General features: G+C 34.6%; 1 protein-coding gene across 1 annotated transcript in view; it reads right to left on the reverse strand.

The window, feature by feature from the left end:
• NF1 (neurofibromin 1) overlaps nucleotides 1–24,973 on the reverse strand; it is a 187,721-nt gene that overhangs the window by 79,600 nt on the left and 83,148 nt on the right. Inside the window, exons 33-38 of the mRNA XM_015564136.1 lie at nucleotides 20,897–20,959; nucleotides 16,124–16,282; nucleotides 15,527–15,624; nucleotides 14,112–14,258; nucleotides 12,614–12,760; nucleotides 9,160–9,270 (exon numbers count right to left, since the gene is read on the reverse strand). Of these exons, the coding sequence (XP_015419622.1) occupies nucleotides 9,160–9,270; nucleotides 12,614–12,760; nucleotides 14,112–14,258; nucleotides 15,527–15,624; nucleotides 16,124–16,282; nucleotides 20,897–20,959 (725 nt within the window). The remainder of the gene's footprint in view (nucleotides 1–9,159; nucleotides 9,271–12,613; nucleotides 12,761–14,111; nucleotides 14,259–15,526; nucleotides 15,625–16,123; nucleotides 16,283–20,896; nucleotides 20,960–24,973) is intronic.

Consider the following 24,973-nt stretch of genomic DNA (forward strand, 5'->3'; position numbering starts at 1 on the left):
TGTCAAAAAAGAATTTACGGGTGCCCTAACCAGTTTGGCTCAGTGGCTAGAGCGTCGGCCTGCAGACTGAAGGGTCCCAAGTTCGATTCCGGTCAAGGGCATGTACCTTGGTTGCGGGCACATCCCTAATAGGGGGTGTGCAGGAGGCAGCTGATCGATGTTTCTCTCTCATCAATGTTTTTAACTTTCTATCTCTCTCCCTTCCTCTCTGTAAAAAATCAATAAAATATATTTTTTTAAAAAAATAATGTACATGTAATTTTTCTATCACATTTAAAAATAACATGTTCCATTTGACAGTACTTCCAAAAACCTATTTCCCTAAAATGTTGTGCTAAATGGCAGCAGGGTTTTAAGTAAGTGCATCACCTCTAACAGTGACTCTTCAGAAGGGAACAATGTTCACTTGGCTGTATTTAATCTTAGATTCTTGTTTTAGAAATTTTAGAATTTGTTTTATGTAATCAAACCTTGTAAGTATATGTCAAGTTTATTTCTTTTTAAGGATTATAAACCTATCTACTGAAAGGTGTGACTCACAGTTGGTTGAGAAACCAACTGTTTTTTCACAGCAAGAGATGGACTGCAGCCACTGACCATCTAGTACTTGTCAAGCCATAACCACCAGATTATTCACTATGTATCAATCACTAAATCACCTTTGATGAGTAAACCGAAATCTTGTTGCACCTATATCCAAGGCCACTACACTTCTCTAAACCAAGTATTACAGAAAGTAAAACCACTCAAGAAATCTTTTGGCTCAATTCAGAACTCCAATTCTAATCACTCTTTTAAATCAAATGTTCTTTCTTTAAACTATAGACATGTGTGTCTATAATTAAAACTGGGGATTAGTTTTAACACTATCACTAAATGATTACATATATGCAATAATTAAAAGTTAGGTTCATTTATTAAGTGTTCTATAAAATGCCACATCCTCTGCTAGATTCTGTGTGTATCCATTTGAAGACATCTAGACCTAGGAGCTACAAGTCCAATAAGTAAACAAAAATTATATTCTGTGCACCCCATGTTCATTGCAGCATTATTTTAAATAGCCAAGACATAGAAACAACCTAAATGCCCATCAACAGGTGAATGAATAAACAAAATGTGGTATACAACTACACAGAATATTATTCAGCCATAAAAAAGAAAACACTCCTACCATTTGTGACAATATGGATGGACCTGAGGGCATTATGTGAAGTAAAATAAGTCAGTCACAGGAAGACAAATACTGTATGATTTCACTTATATGTGGAATCTTAAAAAAAACCCACCCAAACCAAAAAATTGAATTCATAGATACAGAGAAAAGATTGGTGACTGCCAAGGGTGGGTGGGGGGTCTGGAGGGGTGGGAATAATGAGCGAAGGTGGTCAAAAGGTACAAACTTCTAGTTATAACATAAGTAAGTCCTGAGGATGTAACGTATAGTATAGTGGCTATAGTTAGTTATACTGTATTGTATACTTGAAAGTTGCTAAGAGAATAAATCTTTAAATCACAAGAAAAAAAGTTTTGTAACTCTATGTTGTGATGGATATTAACTAGACTCTTTGTGGTGATCATTTTGCAATACATACAAATAGTGAATCATTATGTTGTATACCTAAAACTAATATAATCTTATATGTCAATTATATCTAATTTAAAAATTAAAAAAAATATTCTAACATGGTCTTTGTGAAATAGTAGTAAGAGTTGCAGGGGCTTAATAAGGAGTTATTTATTTATTAAATATATTTTATTGATTTTTTTTTACAGAGAGGAAGGGAGAGAGATAGAGAGTTAGAAACACCGATGAGAGAGAAACATCGATCAGCTGCCTCCTGCACATCTCCTACTGGGGATGTGCCCGCAACCTAGGTATATGCCCTTGACCGGAATCAAACCTGGGACCCTTCAGTCCGCAGGCCGACGCTCTATCCACTGAGCCAAACCGGTTTTGGCAATAAGGAGTTATTTATAAAAAATTGCCTAAAAAGACAGACAAGAACAAATGTTGGGTGGGGAATGTAGAAAATTAGAACTCTCATAGACTGCTAGTGGAAATGTAAAATGATAAAGTGGCTTTGGAAAATAGTTCAGCAGTTTCTGAAAAGATTTAACATCAGCCGAAACCGGTTTGGCTCAGTGGATAGAGCGTCAGCCTGCGGACTGAAAGGTCCCAGGTTCGATTCCGGTCATGGGCATGTACCTTGGTTGCGGACACATCCCCAGTGGGGCATGTGCAGGAGGCAGCTGGTCGCTGTTTCTCTCTCATCAATGTTTCTAACTCTCTATCTCTCTCCTTTCCTCTCTGTAAAAACTCAATAAAATATATTAAAAAAAAAAAAAAGATTTAACATTAAGCTACTATATGACCCAGCAATTCTGCTCCTAATAAAATAAAAATACCTGTCCACACAAAAACCTGTACATGAATGTTCGTAGCAGCATTATTCATAATAGCCAAAAAATGGAAAAATATCCTTGAGTGAGGCTTAACAAAAAACAAACAAAAAAATCAGATCCCAATAAGTACTCTAAAAGCATGAGGTCCTAAAATGACTGATGTGAAGAACAGAGGTAAGGAAGGCTCATATCAAAGGTCCTGCCATCAAGAGTTAGACCCTGAAGGAAGAACAGAATTTTGAATGAGGAAGAAGTACTCTGGGCAGGTGGGGAAGGCTGCACAAAGATATAGAGGTAGAAGGTATTTAAGGGTCTGAATAATGGTGAATGATTTTTGTTTGGGGGCATTTGAGTACTGGAGAGATCAGAACTTTAAGTTTTACTTAATTATCATCAAGCGGCCTGTGTACCTTAAAATCAATAAGAAAAAGAAGAGAATGAGAAATCCAAAGTTGGAGAGCCATTTGGCTAGGTAATGATGCAATTAACTGAGAAAGAGATTATGAGAAGAATATATCTAGGTAGAAGAATAGGAAGGGGAAAATGTTGAATTTTAAGTAATTTGAGATCCAGGTGTATAAAGCATCAATAAAGAGTTATCTGTGCATTATCTTAGTACTCTGATTTATAATATCAACTCTGGTTGCTAAGAGGCTTTTAATGTTTACTTCTTAGGTATGATCATGCTAACCTCCAGTTCTATATATGTACCACATAAATAGGATTTAGCTAGCACTGGCTCTATTCCTTTAGGAGAAAAAAAACAAACCAACAACTTAATAGCAACGCAAAACAAGTGAGGAACATGTACCGACCTGTACTTCTGCCATTTATGTAGCAATTTCCTTGTATGTCAATGCCATTGTTCACAGCCTGCAATTTTTAAAGGGTGCCTGCCAATGTGGTAATACAATCCAACTTCCCTGTACGCTAGTTATTAAGGAAAAGGAGTGATCAAAAGATGACATTCCTTTAGTAAGTATACTTAAAATGCTTCAGTGTTGGTGGTTTAATGTATTAAAACAATCTTTGTAAACGCAGTATGAAAGCATCACTTTCATAAGCAATCCTTAAGTTAGTTTTATATGAATAAAATTTAACCTTTTCTAATAAGTGATGTTGATTATGTACTAGAAATTAAATTACTGGAATGCTATATTCCTACTTCAAAATAACCATAGCCAGAAACTACCCTATAAACATATATATACAAGATGCTATAGGGAAAACACAACACAGACATCTATCTCTAATGTACTTATTTAATTTTAACTTATGATAATCAAAGCAGGCAAAATAGTGTATATTTTTCTAGTCAGCGTCAATACAGTGAAGAAATTCATAATCTATACATGGATAAGAGAAATAACAAAGTGGCATTCACAGGGTTCTTTAAGTAAGCAAGTAATCTTTAGAAAGACTTGATGTGAATTCCTTGATCTCTGCCAAAGTCCATCTGTTTATACCAGTTGTTTAGAAAGCACGCAATAGGATATTTCCAAAGAGCAAATGGCAGGTCAAGTTTAGAACATGTGACTTCCTCTCTAATTATATTTAAAGAGCACACAGTGAGTAAGAATCAGAGTCTACATAGGACACTGGAGAAAGCCTGCATTCTTCATCTTCAAAGAAAAAAACATTGAAAGGTAAAAAATTGCAATTTTCTCAATGACATATTAAAACCAAATGTAACTTTTAACATATATTTCCAAAATTAAAACTTGAGTTTTAAGTTTAAAAGAATAGTTAAATATGCTCAACATGGGCCAGTTGCATTATCTCAATTGTGGCAAGCCATTAGATGCAAATACAGGCTAAAAGGAAATTAGCCTTAATTTAAAAAGGGCTCACTATTAAACTTTTGGTGTATGTCTGTACTATGTCTTCACAGTTCGCTTCTAAAATACACTGGTCTAAGACACAGATTCAAGTTCAAGTTCTGGCCATTTTTAGATATGCATCCTCGGAGGATATGCTTTTCTCTCTGAGCCCATTTGTAAAATGTAAGGGTTGATTTTGGTCACTTCTAAATGAACCAAAATGGTGGCATTTCCCCAGTGATGGGAAGAAGGTTCCTTCATTTTTCTCCACTTTAAACAAAGCTAGTTCTTAAATTTGTTTGTGATCCAAGTCTTAGACTAAATTTCTGTACATATTTTTAAACAGGAAAATGATGTTCAAGGTATCACTTATTAGCCTTTGCCTTCTGTCGCTTGGTAACACTTCGGAGACATTAACTACCTCAAGTTCCATGGAAGTCTCGAGTTCCACGATGAGTTTGAATTCTGAGGCAACCACAAATTTTCAAATGACCTCAAATCTCAGAAGAAGCCCGAATACTGAGACAGACCCGAATATCAAGACAACTTCAAATTTCCAAATGTCTCTGAATCCCACGATGAGCCCAAATTCTAAGACAAACCCAAATTCCAAGACAACCTCAAAGCCCAAGACAACCTCAAAGCCCAAGACAACCTCAAAGCCCAAGACAACCTCAAAGCCCAAGACAACGCTGAAAACATCAGTGACCTCAAAGATACCCACCACCATGAAGATGACTGTGGAAAGTGGTGGCACCACACTGAATCCAAAGGACAATATTCACTTTCTCTTCTATGTAATACTTTTGCTGTTTTGTGTGCAATGAAGCTTAAGTGGACTTGAACTGTCTGCATTCCTATCTCAGTTCTTTATTATCTGCACAGTAAGAAAATCAAATTTATTTCAACTTCCTTCTAGGAAATTATCATTATCCTAGCTTAATTTAGTTGTTTTGCAAATTTTAATTGTGTAAGCTTAATTATTACTTTAATATGGCTTCCTTCCTTATAAATGCTTTTAAAAAGCACAAAATACCAATGTTTGCAAAACTGAACTGAAAATTAGATCTTTGCATTAAAGGCCTAAGAGAAGAAATGATGTTGGTGTTTAACCAAAGTATGCTTCTGTGTAGGTGAGAGGAAAGGAGGTAGGGGATGAAGAGTAATGTGTATTGTTCTTATATTATTTTATTTTTTCAGTGCTCTATGAAACAGTACACCTGTGTCACTATATTTCATGAATGTATAATAGTAATATGTTATTACAATAAAAATGATAGTTATTCTGCTAATCTTTGTAATGCATTATGTCAGCTGCTCCAATGAAAAGATTCTCTTGCTTTGGGTAAACCTTTGTTTTGTATTTCAAAAGGTCATTTGTAAATCAGATGCCTAGAATTCAGAATTCATGCTATTCTACTAAGGTTAATCTAACCCCCAAACCTAGTATTGAGTTTTAAGTGGTAATAACCACCCTATTAACAGTGTAGTTTTAAAGGTTTGAAACCCAACTCTGATTCTTTACTAGTTGTGCTACCATGAGTTAAATACATAAACCGGTGGGATTCCCAAACGAACTTCGATAATAAACTGATTACAAATGGATCACTTGGGGTGCCTGTTAAAATATACAGATTAGGCTCTACCTTTGATATTTTGATTTGGCAACCCGAAGTAGGGCCAGGGAAATGTTTGTTTGTTTGAATTCTCCTAGGCACTCTGATAGCTAGGTTTGGGAATGACTAGCAACTGCTCTAAGTTTCAGTTTATATACATGTCAATCACTGTTACTAACAATACCTCAGAAAGTTACTGTAAGGGTTAAATGAAAAATTATATAATATGCATAGTTTGTCTGATGCAGAGAGAGAGCACTCAGTAAATGTTAGCTATTATTATTACTACCACCACCCAAGAAGCAATTGCCAGGCATTTCAGTGTTCAAGAGGAAGACTCTTCACTGTAACTTTTAAGTTTTATATTTTTAACTAGAGGCCCGATGCATGAAATTCATGCAAGAGTAGGCCCTCCTTCCCCCGGCTGCCGGCACTGCCTTCCCTCTGGCACCCAGGACCCGGGCTTCCCTCTGGCTGCCAGCAGGCACCCGGGACCCTGGCTTCCCTTGCAGCCCCGGCTTCATCCAGAAGGTCGTCCAGAAGGACATCTGGTCTAATTAGCATATTACACTTTTATTATTATAGATTATTCTTACAAAATAATATGTGCTCTTGGCAACAAGTCTAACAGTACAGAGATATATAACAGAAATATTATAAATGGTTCTCTACCTCCTCCAAACAGACTCCCCTGAGATAATGTGAGCATTATTTAATTATTGCTCAGTCTGTACACATTACACACACACATACACACACACACTACTCTGCACCCTGTATGTGTCAGAATCGTGCTTCTGGGTCATTAGAGGACTTCTGTTACTTTTGCCAGCATAGAACCCATTTTTCCTCATTCTGATATCGGCAATCCAACTTTCCTATGGGAAACCCTGCTCCATAATCTTCTCTTTTCAGTTCATGCAATTCAGGTAGGACTAGCTTCACCACTGAGGCTGAAAGGATACATAAAGAGGAAAGTCACGATGCAGAGTTGAATGTGAAGTCAAGAGAGAGTTAAAGAGCATGACGGACAGCCAGTTTTGCCTCCACGTGGACAGAATCTGCCCCCCCCCCCACTTTTTTTCCCCCAGAATCTACTTAATGCATGTGTTCTCTGAGGCCTATCATCTCAAGAGAATGGCTTCTTTGCAATAGTAAAGGCCTAACTAAAACAACTTAATTGATTTGTCATGATCTCATTTCTAAAATTAAAATGTAGTAACTGATAGTGAGGAAGATAAAAGAAAGAGGGAAGCATTTTACATGACTAGGGTTCTAGAATGGGAAGAGATGGGGATGTTATTGAGAAAGAGAATATGGTGTGAAGAAGTTGATTTAAATAACAGTGAATTAAGTTTTGGACATTAGAAGTCTGAAATGTCTGTGAACTATCTGTAAGGACACTGAAATCCACAGCTCAAAAGACTAATACATGGTAGTCTAGGTCACAGAATCATAGCAATAGCAAAAGAGAACCCAAGTATTCTCTGACAAGTTAGCTGTACAGAGACAAGGCCCTCATTACAATGTGGCCTTGTCCAGTGGAGGAAGCCACGGTGTGCTCTTCTGTCCTGGAGCAAGGGCTCCCCACCAGGTGAAAATGAGGCCAGGAAGAGCTCTAGATCTAAGGAAAAAAATGAAAGGATTGAAATCTAAAATTGGCAGCAGATTCATAGTTTCCTGTCTGCCTCTCCCATGAAGTTTTTGTGACCTATAAAATTCTGTACAGAGTATATTTGAGGTTTTCTTTGATTTTTCTTATTTTTTTGTTTGTTTTTCAATATGACTCTGCTGCCTATGATTATACAGCTAATAAGCAGTACAGCTGGGAATCCTCAGCACCCTCAAGTCACCATATTAGATAGGTTTCCTGGAAATCCCACTGATTTAACCCCAGAGGGTGTATGCATCAGGCCCATCCTATCTTCATTTGGCCTTTCCAGATCATTATAGAGAAGGGACATAATCTTACAGTATCTGATCCTGAAGAAAATACCTTGTTTTGAGGTTTCTGAGAAACCTTGCTACTTATAAACTAGTAAGAGAGAGGAGGACACACATCTATTTACCTCTCATACCAATGTTTTACTTTTCATTATTTAGCCAAATTAGGGAAAGTCAAAAAATACACTACTCATATTGAAGATTAGGTTAGAATATAAATATGGTTCATCTCAATTATAAAAAGAATAAATTACCCTAAACAGTTTAGACACAGCAACTGAGATGAAGTTGGAGAGAAGACTTTCATGGGAAGGTGAAGATATTACATCACATTGTCTCTAAGGTTCAATTAATCATGAGTCTATGTCATGCTAAATGGGAAAAAGTAAAACTGGTCAAATAATGTCACAGATGAGTTCTCAAAAGACAGAATGAAGCAGAAAGAAAAAACAATGGAAGAGGAAGCAATGCAAGCATCATACCTCTTGTTAAGGAGTTCACATCATTTCCATAAAAGCTTTCTCGGAACTAGCTTTAATTGAAGACAGCATGAATAAACAATCAATTTTCCAAGCTGTCACCTATGCTGTCTTTAGAGAAATTTCCCACAGCTTCTCTGAATCATTTGTTAAATCACACTGATGCTGTCTTATTCAGCATATTACTAAAAATTCTCAGAAAGACACTTAAAAAATTCATTTCTGCTTTAAAAAAAAGTCAGATTATCATGTTGTGGATATTGTTTACTCAGAATACACCTGAAAACATAAGATTCTTTATGATTTTTTTACTCTTGGTAATTACTCCACTGTAGGTAGTATAAAAAAATTGATGTAGAGCCCAGGTGGTGTGGCTCAGTGGTTGAACCAGGAAGTCACGATTGGATTCCGGTCAGGGTACATGCCTGGGTTGTGGGCTCGATCCCCAGTAAGGGGTGTGCATGGGCTGTGGGCTCGATCCCCAGTAAGGGGTGTGCATGGGCTGTGGGCTCGATCCCCAGTAAGGGGTGTGCATGGGCTGTGGGCTCGATCCCCAGTGAGGGGCGTGTAGAAGGCAGCCGATTAATGATTATCTCTCATCATTGATGTTTCTATCGCTCTCCCTCTCCTTTCTTCTCTAAAATCAATAAAAACATTTTTTTTAAACTGATAGGAAAAAGAAGCCAATATAAAATAGGTAGTATAAAAAGCAATTTCTAATACATTGAGCATCATTTTGGGGCAGGTTGGCTATTTACCCAGCTATATTCTCCCAGGTAAACTTGTTTTCAATCTAGTAAAGTCAAATGGGGAAAACCAAACTTGCTGTCTCTCTACATTTGCTATCATTTTTAAAAATTCTGTTAAGAGAAACTACAACATAGTATTTCTTACCTTCGTGCAACATAATAAAATATAGGATTCCCAGCTTTGGAAGTTCCAGCTTGGTAGAAAATATTTAATGTTTTCAAAGCCTTGAACTCCTCTTTTTCATGTACTTGATGCCTGCAAGAAAAAAAAAAAGAACAGAGTGAGTCATAGGCTTTATATTGTCCATTGAGTACTTAGGAAAATCTATAATCAGACCAATGATAAAATATGCAAAATGACAAAATATTAAGAGAAGTAGATAGGTGTCTTTCTCCCTCTCTCTGAAGGGCAACTTGACAACATGTACCAAAATTTTCAAGGTGTCACTCTTTGAACAACAAAGAGTAGTTCTCGGGACTACCCTAAGAAAACTAGTGGACAAGGACATTTACCATACAATTGTTTTCAATCATGGTATTTTTTTTTCCAGAAAGAAGCTTTTGAGTATTCATTTATTGATTTTTAAGAGTTCAGTTTATCAACTCTTTTCTGGTTTATTGATTTTGAATGAGTGAGAAAGGCCTTCCTTTGCCCATATTTTCTTCCTCATGGGAGTTGATTCTCACGACTGGTATTGCGCATCTTTTTCCAGATAGTTACTCAGTTGTATCACCACCATTTATTAACAGTCCATTCTAATCTGCCTGATTCTGAATACCACTTTTATCATATATTAAATTCCCATGTGGATTTATTTCTGAAAAAATCATGATTTATTTTTTATTTATTCTACTGAACACTCAGTGTGTGTCTTTAACCTGCAATTTATGTCATTCACTAACCTTGGAAAATTCTCATCTGTTGTCTCTTCAAATATCACCTCTTCACTATTCTCTCTAAGCTCTATTTCTGAAACACCAACTAGGCACATTGGACCTTCCTATCCTATCACCTAACCTCTGTTAACGTCTTTCATATTTTCCATTTCTTTATGTTTCTGCCCTGACTGGATGCTAGTTCATTTGCTCAGAAATTATCTTCCAGAAAATAAAATAATAATAAAAATTATTTTATTTTAAAAATATATTTTCTTTTACCTAATATTTCTATGTGTCTTGTATCTGGGGCATGAGAGAGAGGGTAAGTTATATTATCTCATTCCACAATGTTGCTGGTACCAGGTTAACATTTGTTTAATATTAATGGAAACAACCTAGATATCATTTGGTAAGGGCAATAGATACACATGTGTATAAATGACTGGGAGACTACAGTGGGGCCTTGATTTACGAGTGTCCCGACTAATGAGTTTTTTGAGATACCAGCTGTCTCTCAGTTGATTTTTTGCATTGAGTTGATAAAGTAATTTGAGTTAACAAGCTCCTTAACAAGCTCCTTAACGAGCTCGGTCTTGGAATGAATTAAACTCGTAAGTCAAGGCCCCACTGTATTTGCCAAATGTTAACTGAATTATCTCTAAAAGGCAAAGCAACAAAAATTTTTAACATTTTTCTTTAGATTTGTTTTAAATAATTTAATAATTTTTATGTTTATAGTTGAGAAAATTATAAAGCTACCCTCATTTAAAAAAAAGAAAAATGGGTCTTTTTTTTTTTTTTAAATATATTTTATTGATTTTTTACAGATTGGAAGGGAGAGAGATAGAGAGTCAGAAACATCGATGAGAGAGAAACATCGATTAGCTGCCTCCTGCACACTCCCCACTGGGGATGTGCCCGCAACCCAGGTACATGCCCTTGACCGGAATCGAACCTGGGACCTTTCAGTCCGCAGGCCGACGCTCTATCCACTGAGCCAAACCGGTTTCGGCAGAAAAATGGGTCTTAAAGAGCATTAATGGGAGCTTAGAAGAGAGCAATAATAACTAACATTTATTAAAGTATTTTATATATAGTATATCAGACACTGTTCTAAGTATCTTACACATATTAAATCATTTAGTCATCAAAAGCACAGAAGATTGTTTGTAATGGAAGGTTGGGTCTTAGGTAAAAGGAGTAATGACATTTCCTTAGACAAATAGCTAGGACATCCTAAGAAATACTGAATAAAAAAATAGGTTTATATTTTCGCATTATGTAATTTTCAATAAGGCAATATGAAAGCTTTGTGTGGAAAATATTCATTTTAATTAATAGAAATAAATATTTGTTACACTGAGAACAATATAACAGAGCTAAACATAAACATTAAGCTAGAAAGGAGATTGTTATGAATTCATACATTTTTCAACAATATCAAAGAATTGAAGTTATGTGTACAGAAAGAATTATGACCTACAGTAACTCCCCCACATTCCAAGACCCTCAGTGGATGCCTGAAAACACAAATAGTACCAAACCCTATATATATATTATTGTTTCTTCCTATACACACACACCTATAATAAAGTTGTTTATAAATCAGGCACAGTATGAGGAAAACAACAATAAGTAATAATAAAATAGAACAGTTATGATGACATATTGTAATAAAACCCATGTGAATGCCTTTGTGTTCATTATTAAGTAAAATAAAGGTACTTGACTATGAGCACTGCATAGTTTATCTGATGACCACGACAGCTACTAAGTGACCTGCAGGTAGGCAGATATACAGCGCGGACATACTACACAAAGGGATGATGCACATCCCAGGAAAGACAGAGCGGGACAGCATGAGATTTCATCCCACTCCTCAGAACAACGCATCATTTAAAACTTAGGAATTATTTATTTCAGGAATTTTTCATTTAGTGCTCTCAGACTACATTTGACCATAAGTAACTGAAACTATGGAAAGCTAAACTGTGGACAAGGGAGAATTACTGTGTATGTAATATAATTAGTAACAGACACTTACAATGCAAGGCACATTATATGTAAAATCTTATAGCAATATTGAAGTATACTAATTTTCTGAGCCTCAATTTAAATACCATTAACTTTTAGGAGGGTTCTGAAAAATGTTGCAGTGTGGTATAAAGAATTCAGCACTTAGAACCAAAGCATCTAAGAATTAGATGTGGAATCTTGGGCAAACTAGTTGTTCATTTTGAGCTATATATATTTTTTTAATATTTCAATTACAGTTACATTCAATATTATTCTATCTTAGTTTCAGGTGTATAGCATAGTGAGTAGATAATCATATACTTTACAAAGTGGTTCCCCAAATATTTCAAGTACCCACCTGACCCCATAAATAGTTACTACAATATTATTGTATTTTCTTTAACTATAATATGAAAATAATGTTATCCACACTCTTTTATAAGTATTAATGCACAACACCTCAAAGCAACATGACAAAGTACTATGCAAAAGGATACTATTATTTTTATAAGAAAATCAAAACGAAGCATATTTCAACAATATAAAAGGTAAGAAAAAAGTTAAATCCCAAAACATGGAAATGTAGTTATTGGGTACATCTTTCCTGATAATTCTCTATCAAAAATATAAGCATATCGAACAGCTGGCCTAGTAGTAAACCTTGCACCTCAACCAAAAAGAAAGCAATCAAGGTGATACTTTACCTAGTCATAAATTCCTCAAACTTGGAACTGGTAAGATTAAGGCTGGACCAGTGTGTATCTGCCACAGGTTTGTGCTCTGGAGGACCCAGGTATGCAAGAAGCGTTGCCATCTTATCAAAAGGTCGTCTTCCAACAGCTTTGTGATCCCTAGATATAACAAACTGCTTAGAAAAATGGAGCAGTTCACATTTAGCAGTACATATTTCTTTAGAATGTCATTCATTGCCTTTTCTTCCACTGTCAGCTGGGGGTTTCTACTGATTTGTGAATAGCACCAAAAAGATGTCAGGGGTTATAAGTTATACCCTGAGACCTCTTAGAAATAGAACCACTCCCAAACTATAAAATTTACATAAACAATTCTTATTTTTCTAGTATTCTTAATCTATTACCATTAAGTGGGCAATTAGTAAGTAAAAGTAACCTTCTGATCCACTTTTTCTCAGGATAAAAATAATCCATGTTATCCCTAATATTTATTTCTGCTTAACCAGGGTAAATATGGATTTTCAATAACTATTAAATACTTAAAACTATATAAGAATAATAAGATACTATTTCACAAACATCAAACTGGTATAAAAAATAATGAAATCTGCTAATACCAAACATTGGTGAGAATGTGTATAAAGAGGTACTCTCATACAGTGCTGGCAAAAGTGTGGATTAGCATGTACACTTTGAAATCAGCAATGTGGTGAGACTGTATACCCCAGAATGCTGCAATTATACATCTAGATAATACACAGGAAACAAGTATGGAATTCTTTATTACAACACTATTTAAAATAGTGAAAAACATGAAACAAACTTAAGTATCCATCAACTAGGAAATGCAAAAAATAAATTGATGTAGTCAGTCAATGAAATATTAACATAAGTTAAATAAGACACATCAAATAGAATATTGTGTGAAGAGACTATATTCAATGTTTCTATAAAATTTGAAAACACATAAAAATTTTTATATTTATGACATATGTACCTATCATTTCTTTATTTTGTCAGTTATATAGAAAGAAATATCTTTTCCCCCAAGAAATAAAATATAAAGATCTAAAGTAATACAGCAAAATGAGTGTTAAAGCTAAGTGTAGACATGGATTTCTGTTGTAGTATGTTTTGTAATTCTTTTGTATCTGCTCCTCAGATACTAATACTCACTGATCTTCTAGTAAATTTAAACTTCTGTCTCAAAGCACATTATGTGTGATAGTTTGCAAACCACAAAACCCAAAGGGCTAAAATTTGTTGTTTTTTAGCTTAACATTTTTTTAAAAAAACCTCTGTAGCTTGTTGATCATTTAACATGACTTACTCTTTTGCCTAGATATTTTTAGAAAGTGTCTACATTTCTTTTTTCCAAACCACAATTCTAATTCTAAGATGATGCAAAGTAAAAAGTATTATTCATGACCAATAATTTTATTAATATAAATTTAAATATACTATAGACTTAAATAGAATTTTCAATATGCCCATGATTGGGAAATCTTACCTGTTGCTGGAAAGATACTGGCCAATTTTCTCTTGATTGTTCCAGAGTAGGCGATGTAAAGCAAGCACATTGCCATCACTGATGAAGGAAAGACTATGATTTACTGCGTCACTTGTAGGGCAATCGGATGCTATATCAAGGAAAAACCTTCAAAAATACAAAATCATTAGAATTTTAAAAACCAGATACACTCATATCTATATCTGAATTAAATTTATATAAAGCAACTTTATGAAGTAACTGAGATTACAAATCCTGAGGGCTTATTCACATGTGACTGTCATTACATGAGAAAAGGGACAATGAAAAATTTGGTTTTCTCTTTCTGATCCCTGCCTCCAGCTTCACAGTAGGCTCTGAAGTCAGACAAAAACAAAGCTTAGATGGATGAGGCTTTGGAGAGAAGCCAGTAGCTTACACATAAGGAAATGGAGGCCCAGATAAGACAAAAGACCTCTCCCAAATCATATCACCTGTTAGGCCACAGCCAGGCTCAGGGCCTTGGCTCTTAACTTTCTATGAACAATCTGCTAGCTAGACTATGAATCCTAGACTGACCTTCACTTTTTCCCCAATATAGTTTGCAGTCAAACAACATACCTTTTAAACTCCAATTAGAAAGAAGTTGGTATAAAGTATAATGGAAAAATTGGAAGAGAGTTGCACAGTCGAGCTTAAACTGTGCATCAGATAACTAGAGTTGCAGGAAAGGTAGAATTCTGGACATTAACTTGCATTTATAAAGCCTTTTCTCATAAACTATCTCATTTGTTTCTCTAAAATCAACTCAGACAGGCAAATAAAATATAATCCCTAGTTTCAGATAAAACAACAACTCAGAGATAAACAGAAAGCAACTATTTAGTTACGGAATTCTAAAAGACCTCATGTTTTCTAAAATCATAAACGTTCAACAGTTGTTCAGTTACTTATGAATAAAATTGTATACATCTGCATTATTTGGTTGAAAGAGTAATGTTTTAGTTCAGATACACTTCCAAGTTGAAGTATCAAAAATATTCTAACATCAAAAAATTGTGACTTTACAGTTATGCATTATCTATATGAACCATTTTGGTTTCAGTTGTTTTTGTGTGTGTGTGTGTGTGTGTGTGTGTGTGTGTGTTTTTACTAAAAGGAATCTTTTCCTTCTTCCTCTGCTCCATAATATAGTACCCTTAAATCTTTTATTTTAGTAATATTTCAAAAATCCGTTCAGGTTTTGAAACACAGAAATCACTACCAAATTATAAAGAATATGGATTTACTTCATCGCTGTCTTTTATAGCAAAATAAGATTAACTATGTTCTGGACCTACAGAGGGAAAAGAAAAAACCCTACACAAATATACGGACTGACGTGAAACTGAAAATATTTGACTCAAACAGAATCAGCTAAATAGCAGGCTGCTTACCTTCGTGCTGCATCAAAGTTGCTTTTCACAAAATCATTAAAAGGCCGCATATGCTCTTCTTTTGTGAAGAGAACATGATTGGCGATACTCTGAAGTATCTAGACAATGAAACAACATAATGAAGAGTCAGATTATTTACTGAATGAAGTCTACACATTTGTATGTTCATTAAAAAACATGAATTTTGTCATTGATATAATTTCTACTGGTGGTTAAAAATCAATTATTCCTCATTCTATAAATACTAGTTGTTCCTATTCTTCCCCAAATATAATTATTATACATGCACGCAAATATTTACATACATAAAAATGAATATTAAAAATTTTAATGTATTTTTTAACAAAAAAAACATACAGTACACATTTTGGTCTCCATTTCAGAATTTCCAATATGACCAATTATCCAATTGATAATAATACCCAGGTACCAGTCTAATGAATTCCTTTATAATATAGACAAAAATAAAAAAAAGCAAAGAAATGAAAACCATAGGGTGTTTCGAACATAAACTCAAGAGGAAGCACAGTGAATATGAAACTCTAAAATTTTAGTTGAAAGAGAAATTTAAAACAGATTATCAAAATAATTCTTCACCTTTGACATTAACTTCAAGCCCCTTTCGATTCTAGGTGGTGGCTTTTTATCTAAAATGCCTGCTTCATATGGTGAGACAATGGCAGGATTGATAAATCTGAGGAACATGGCACTTCCTACTGCACCGATGCTGTTCTGAGGGAAACGTTGGCTAACCACCTAAAAACAAGGAGTTGAGAATTGAATATGTGGTTTGAATTAAAACAAGGAAATGGGAAGAAAGAACTCAAAGGTCAAACTTTAAACAAAAGCTCTAATTTCCTTATGAACAACACATTTCTATTTTTTCCTATTCCCAAAACATCAGTAAGTAAAGCTCATCCTTAATTCTTGCCTTCATTTTAAAACATAATAAAGATATCTAAGACAAAAAAGAAAAATCTCATAAGTGAGTTGCGTAGAAGAGACCTGAAAAGAAGGCCTTAATTTTTTTGTTTATAATGCAGGTTTGAAGAGTAACAAAAGCAGACCAAATTTTCACCAAGATTAGTAAGACATGATAGTATGGTCAACTCTTAAGACATGGCTAAGTTTTCAACAGCACACCCCTTAAACATCTAATACCTAATAGTAAATACTTACGTTTTGTTGTGTACCAGGTATAATTAAATTTCTTGAGCAAAATGCTTTCCATGTACAAAACAAAACTTAATTTTCTTAGATTCCTATCGAGAGAAAAAACTTACTTACAAGTAACATTACTGCCAGTTCCTTTCTTCATCAGAATGCTTTACAATAGAAGGACCTATCTATTATTTAAACTATGGAAGAATGGGAATTCTTGGGACATAAAGAAGAATCCCACCAGCAGAAAAGAGAACCCCTACGTGTACCTCAATTTATAATTCTGTCAAAAAAATATATATATATAAAGTTAAGGGTTCAAGAAATGGTTGGCCACACTGGAAAGCAATGTGAGCCCAATATTTTAAATGAATTTATTTTCTCTTTATAAACATTCTACTTTGAAGGTAGAGTAACAGATTAGATTTGGAAAGTTTATAAAACTGACTCAGCTCCAATAATTGGAAATTTACATTTTTTTTACAGATGCAACCTTTCTTGCTTAGTATGGCTAGCTGCTGCTTAAAGCAAAGCCACTATAATGGCAAAGCCACATCATTCCATTCAGCATTCTGGGATTCCAGGGACGAAGCTGCATTTCAAAGGATACTGGGGGAAATGAGAAAAGGGATTTATGTGCGGAATCTCCCATAACTCTGATGTTCTTCACAATGCCTCAATGAAGTAATACATCTTCTCATGAATTCACATGGCTCACTGAATCCAGATTAACTCTGGAAAGAATAAGGACGATTTCATTTCATTCTACTCCCTTTAGTGCTTCGGTGGTATACATTTTAAATGTGTTTTTACTCACTGCCTAAAATCTCAAAATACTTTTCTATTATATCTGATCAGGAATTACTAAAAATAGAAAATAATATTTTAAGCCAAAGAAAATCTTTTTTAAGAGGTGAGTTATAATGAATTCTCTCCTTCATTTATGCTATGTATCTTAGAAAGCTTTTCTTGTGTTAGAGTACTTGGAGTGACATTGCATGAAGAACCTTACACTTAAATAAGGGGAAACTGGTGAAAGCAGCTAAATATAACAATAGCCTTAGTAGAATGGCTTTCAAACCGAAATAATGTTTTAGAGTTATTTTTAGCTGAAATACAGTTTTAGAAGTAGAAGAAGAATATTCAAGTGCTTTCACACTCTAGTACAGTGTTTAACCATTGAAAGAATAAGAACAGGAAAAAATGAACATATACCTAAACACAGACAAACTTCTCCACACCGTTTCAGAGTATACACAGACCACCACAGCTACTGAGAGGTTCTGTTAGAACCCTCCAAATTTAATTTTAAAACAGAAGAAACATGTCAACAAACCTACAAAATTTTAAAGCCTTTAAGGAGTGAGTTAGCAAGAAGAGGATTAAAAACTGCTTTACATTCAACTTCAAGTAGGTTGTTGTTATTTTAAAATCAATATATATTACATTTAATCAATTAAAATCAATCCTGAAATGGTTTTTTAAAGCTAAAAGATATAGTTTGGTTTCCAGAGAACCAGTTAATTTATAAAATACTAACCTGCTATGAAAGTGTCTTTACAAAATCAATAACTTACATGCACATGGAGAGTTCTTTTTAAATACATTTTGAAAGTAGCTATTTACTGGTTTTCTCTAGGACCGTGGTCAGCAATTGCGGCTCACAAGCCACATGCAGTTCTTTGGCCCCTTGAGTGTGGCTCTTCCTGAGCCTTAGGAGTACCCTAGTTAAGTTAATAACAATGTACCTACCTATATAGTTTACGTTTAAAAAATTTGGATCTCAAAAGATTTTCAATCGTTGTACTGTTGATATTTGGCTCTGTTGACTAATGAGTTTGCCGACCACTGCTCTAGGACAAAGAAGTTTTAACATATGACTCACATTTATACCTGATTTATACTTAATACTACTCAGTCTCAGAATTTAATGAAAATTTGAGTAAATTACTTCCCAAAAGGAGAATATACAAAAGTACTACACATTCATTATCTTCTACATCTCCAAAAATAATTCATTTCAAAACTCAAAGAATCCACACATCAGAAACACACATTATTTCATGTATCATCTAATTATGTTTCTCACTGATGATAGTATCACTAGATTTTAAAACTAAAACCTGTTAAAATATCAGTATCAATACATATTTCTTTCTTTCACCACTAATTAACACCAATGTAGTTTTACCTCATAATATACATATACTCATTTGTTTTCTTAATCTGTAAAAATCTAATTTGGATCCAAAAGATATTCTGCATAAAGGTCAAATTTGGGCCAGCCTGTATGCTGGAACAGTTCTCAATCAAATGTCGACTTTTCCCCCTTAATGAAAACTGAACTACATGTTACAAATAAATGCAGTCATAAACTATATATCAGGAAGAGGATTGTTACCTCTACATATTTAATTACCTGAGTTAGGGAGGCAATTAACTTCTCAATTATACATTATATATTTGAGTATAAGAAACAGAATTTCCTATAACACTACTATACAGCTACATGGCAGAAACCAGAATCTTCTCTATATATTTTACATATTCCCATCCATGAAAAACATACCCCAAAAGAAAGCTTGCTTTTAAAAGATCATTAGAGTCTGTTAAGCCATAACTCCATAAATCAACATTTTAAATTTATATTGACTATACTGTCTTCATACTTTGGAACATGTTCTAAAATATCTCAAATTACCAATTATATCCCCTTTGTTTCCATGAGGACCTCATATCACCTGTGCTGAGAAACATAATCCAAAATTGGTGTCACTCAAGACACTTAAACAAAAAAATCTGAAAATAACACTAGTAGGAAAAAAACAACACACCTTTCAAGAAACAATTTTAGACAAATCTTAATAAATAAAGCAATGTTAGGAAGGCTAAAAAACATGCTCTAGATAGAAACACAGAAAGCCTGAATTTTAATTTATGTGATACACTACACAATGGCATTAGTAAAACACTAAACAAGAGTGTTAGAAACAGCAAATTAATTTCAACAATGATGGTGTATATTATGTTAAGCCCATGTATGCTGAGAATTAGAAGGCGGAAGCATTAGAAAGAAATGTTTTTATTAAGCAAGATAGCCATCCAACCCAATTCATTTTCTCACAGCTGGTCAAATTTACTTAACATAAAGTGAATACTAAATGGATATGAAAGCATATGTTTCCAAATTTTAATTTAGTTCTGAATTTAAAACAGAAATTTATTATTATATGGAAAGCTTAAACACAGAATGAAAGATGAAACCAGATATACACTCTAAATTATACCTTTTTAAGCTAACTACCTAAAGGTTTCCTTTACCTATTTCTCTAGAATTATTAGATTATATGTACAAATATAGTGCCTGCTGGATAAGTCATGCTGACAGATAATGGCAAATTTTAAATGAACGCATGTTGTATTTTGGATAAATTTCACTCATGGGAAGAAAATAATCTTGATTACCCTAATTTTCTTCCTTTTAAATTAGGCAAATTCATAGTAGCAGGAAGTATATTCATATCATGTTTGCAAAATGAGCTATTTCTCTACAAATATAGACTCAATGAGTTTTCCTTTATTTCCAAAGTAGTATGTTCTCAGTTCCAATAGTTTAATAGTGATTTTCTCTAAGGTAAAAGTGGTTTTTAAGATTTTTATAATCTAAGCACAAATATCTAAATTCTGGCTGGGATGGTCTAGATAAAAATATCAAAAGTAAAAATTAAAATTTAGCAACTTTTATTTATTTATTTTTTTAGATAAATTTAGAAAGTGATACCTTCCCTCCATATACTTCTATCAATTAAAAAATACTTTCATTTCTAGAAAAAGAAACCACTCACATCACTTCAAATAAGAAGCAAGAATGAAGAGAGTCAGCATTTCCTAAGGCCTTGAAATTAAGTTTCTTTTGCATTCATTTACGATTTTTAAAAATAACAATAATAAAATTAAACCAGAGATATCCAATGTAACAAATACCCCCAAAATGCCTTTGGGATAAATCAAACCAAAGGAACACAGAGAATGTTTCAATGTAACTTAATTCCAGGGTTAATTGAAATGAAAGCTATTTTGTGCCAGAATTAGTAGAATGATTTTACAGTGGAGGTCAAATAGGCTGAAGTGAAGATGTTCTTAACAAACAGCAAAAGATTTTGGTTTTGCTTTGAAAGAAACAGCTAATAAAAAGTTCTCCAAACTTACTGATTTTTTGTTTTCCTTTTTTTCTTTTACTGTAGCTTTATTCAGTAGGGAGTGGCAAGTTGCCTACAGAACAGAGATGAGCACAAACAAGTCACAGCACCAACTACATACAGCAACAAAAACAATGTTGGCTTGTACATAAAATTACACGATCAATGTAACACAAATGGAATCAACAAAAAATTATAAATCAACTGAATTTAGAGGGATGAATTTTATTTCTGGATTTAAATTTTTAATACATTTTTAAGCCAAAGCACTAAATAAAGAGCAAGAAATGTTGAGATAATCATATCTACTATTTCTGGCTATAAATCACAGAAAAGCTCTCCCCAAGTGGATTTGAGGATATTTATATTTACATTTCAGTTAATTCCTACCTTTTGATATAAATTTTATAGGAAATATTGATTACAAATAGATCACAAATTAAAACATGTCTACATGATTTTTTTCTTGATATAAAATACTTCTCTGTGTATCCTTCAATTGACTTAAAGTTCTTTTTTCAATAGCTGGCATTTAATTTAAAATCTACTGATTAAAAATAAACATTGAATGACTAAATATAATAGAAAAATTCACTTTAGAGATTCTGAATTTAAAAAATCTCTCTCTCTTTAAGAAATATTACTCTTAAAATTTCACATGTTTCTGTTTCTAGGCTACTTCCTAAAATAGTTCTAACCAGAGAAGGTTAAAAGCTCTGCAACATCTGGGAGAAGAATGTTATCAGCTCAACTAGAAATAAGCATTAATTAATATTAAAGTGAAGAAACTGCAGAGAAAATTATAGAATAAAATTGTAAGCCTACTTAAAACTTTTTACATATTTAACCATTTACCAGAAGGCCTTAAATAAACCCGAAAGAAAAAAACCATCAAAACCCACAGAGATATATTGGTTTAATCTCTCAAAGCTTCTACTAGGTCCGTGGTCGGCAAACTGCGGCTCGCAAGTCACATGCAGCTCTTTGGCCCCTTGAGTGTGGCTCTTCCTAAGTCTAAGGAGGACCCTAATTAAGTTAAGAACAATGTACCTACCTATATAGTTTAAGTTTAAAAAATCTGGCTCTCAAAAGAAATTTCAATCGTTGTACTGTTGATATTTGGCTCTGTTAACTAATGAGTTTGCCGACCACTGTACTAGGTCAAAGAGTTATTTTTAAATTAAAATACTCCTGATTGGACTAGACCAGGCACAACAATTACTTTAAAAACCAAATTAGAATTATGTAATCCACCATACATGGCATTTTATTCTAAAAATTCTGTGCATTCAATACCATAACCCATAATAACTTAGGCTTTAAGTTAGTTTGACATTTGCTCATCTATCTGTACATACATCCACCCAAATAGTTGTTGTGCATCTACATGCTAGATACCATTCTAGGCATTGGGATGCAGCAGTAAAATAGGAAGACACCGTCCTTTACTTATGGAACTTTGGTACATACAAACCTTAGACTACCTACAAAGGCAATAGTAACTAAATATATAATAAAAAATGCAGTTTTATATACTTTTTAGAAAAGATAATATTTATTTAAAATTATAATATTTAGCTCTTTCTCAGAACGTTCTCACCATAATTTAAGAATATCTATTCTGGAAATTATTTTCTCATTATTCCAAAACTATCAGGAAGAAAAGTGTAAATAAATACACAAGAAAATTAACTATAAATCTACACTGTTCACAGTTATCTGGCTCTTCTAATGTAACCTTAACCCAGTCTACTAAGGAAGAAAGCATATAAAATAAGAGATCTGGTTAAAGCATGACTTGGAAAACGCTTAACGGTCAAAAATATGAACTCAAGTAAAAAGAGTGAAAGCTCATAGAAGTTTATTAGCTAGCAATGATTCTCACTTAGCTTTCAAAATTTCCCCAGTAGGTCCCAAAGCAGGAACCATGTTTATTAGAGAGAAAAAAACCAACAAAAAAACAATCGACTACTATTCCTCCCAACAGACCATAAAAGTACAAAGATACCATTATGTTACTGCCAAAGTCAAAAGGGCAGGAAAAAGCCAAAAGAGGGAAGATGAATAAAAGTGAAAGAGCAAACTAAGGGGAAAACTACTTTTGGAAGGAGATTCAATGGAAGAATATCTTAAGATCAAAGCTTTTATTCCTATCTTTATTTTTAACTAGTAAATATAAATTATCTGTTACCAGTCACTTTTAAAAAGCGACTTATTTATAAATAACATAGTATACCTTTGCTCCATAGCACTCTATATTCCAACAAGTATAACCAATACTTCAAAAAATTCACTGACACAACATTTAAATAGTATTCTTAAAGAGAATAATTTTCTGTGCAATTTAAATATGGTAATTCAGGTCTATTATAACACAGGGTATTTTATTATGGACTGCTTTAAAAAACACAACACATAGTGTTTAATAAGCTACCTGCCTCTATTTTCTGAATTATTTTCACTATTATCCTTCCTTGCTAACTATGAAAGATACCTAGAATCTTGCTTACGTGGGTGGGAGGAATCACGGAATTTGTTCCTCTACTAAATATTTCCTAAGGACTTACTTAGTGCTAAGCCCTGTTCCTTTCACCTTATCAGAAGCATGGTCTTGAACTGGACTCCAAGTTTGCTGATAATACAAAAAGCATGTTTTCTTTAAGGATGGCGACTACATGAAGAATGTGCACTGAAATCTACTAGAACATGTAATCAGATAGGTAGTCAATAGTCTTAACTAGCAAAAGTCAAAGTCACTGCAACTTGAGAAATTCATTTGCTCTCTGAAGAGTTACTACTAGGCCAACAAGAAGCTGACCCGGACCATTTTTTATATGTGTGCCCTATGTCTTATCTGTTTTTCAAACAGAATTACTGAATTAGATTTAAAGCTAAATCTGAATAATGCCCAAGAGAGGCTATTAGTCACTGCATTAAGCTGTATTCTTGTCATAACTAAACCTCACTCTATTCTGAGATTTAGCTATCTGAGAAAATTATGTGGGATTCTCCTAAGCTTCCTTGAGCTATTTTGAAAAGGCAGAAAAAGTCACGATAAGTTGAGACTTTTAATGTTAAGTATGCTCTACCATCTATAATAATAAAAGTGTAATATGCCAATCGACAGAACGACCGAATGGCAGAACGACCCTCTGAATGACCTTTCAGACGACCACACTATGACACGCGCTGGTGCGAGGGCAATCAATGGGGGCGGGGGCTGCACGATCACGGAGCCCTGGCTAGGTGGGTGGGGCCTCCCTCTGCTGGGTGATCCATCGAGGAGCCCCGTGATCGATCACGCCACAAATGGAGGCCCAGGCCACCAGCCAGCGATGCTGTGGCGGGTGTGCAGGGGCGGCCAGCAATCACCCCACAGAGGGTGGGCCCAGGCCAGCCAAACAATCACACCCTACGCCTGTTGCCCACAGAGGGAGGTGACCGGTGACAGGGGGAGAGAGGCAGCACCGCACAGATGGCAAGCAGTGTTGGGGGCATGGCCAGCTGCCGGCAGCCAGGGGAAGGAAAGCCCGATAGGCCTAGGGACCCTACCCAAGGGGTCCTGGATTGCGAGAGGGTGCAGGCTGGGCTGAGGGACAACCTCCCTCCCACCTCCATGCATGAATTTTGTGCACCAGGCTCTAGACCTATATAATAAAAGTCTAATATGCAAACTGTCCCCTTGACTGGGAGCTCAACTGGGAGTTTGACGGGGGGGGGTGGGGAGGGCAACCGCCTGTGGCCTCTCCCCCCTGGTTGACGGCCTGGGGAAGGGAGACCCCGGCTAGCAGCCACTAGGGACCCTACCCATGCCCAAATTTCATGCACTGAGCCTCTAGTCTATGTATACAATGAAAAATTTTTATAGATATCACAGATACATCATTATAAATGGGAATGAGGACAATTTTCACACAGAGCAGCCTGAAACAGCTTTTTAAAATGGTCATTTCACTGATCTTGCTAATGTCTCTAAGCAACGAAGCCTGTGCTTAAAAAACAACAACAACAAAAACAAATGGCTGGGATAACTGCAAAGACAGAAACACAAAGGCACTGGTGTTAGTAAAGGCATAATGTCTTTCCC

Source organism: Myotis davidii, unplaced genomic scaffold (genome assembly GCF_000327345.1).
Source record: "Myotis davidii unplaced genomic scaffold, ASM32734v1 scaffold699, whole genome shotgun sequence".
NCBI classification, from domain to species: domain Eukaryota; kingdom Metazoa; phylum Chordata; class Mammalia; order Chiroptera; family Vespertilionidae; genus Myotis; species Myotis davidii.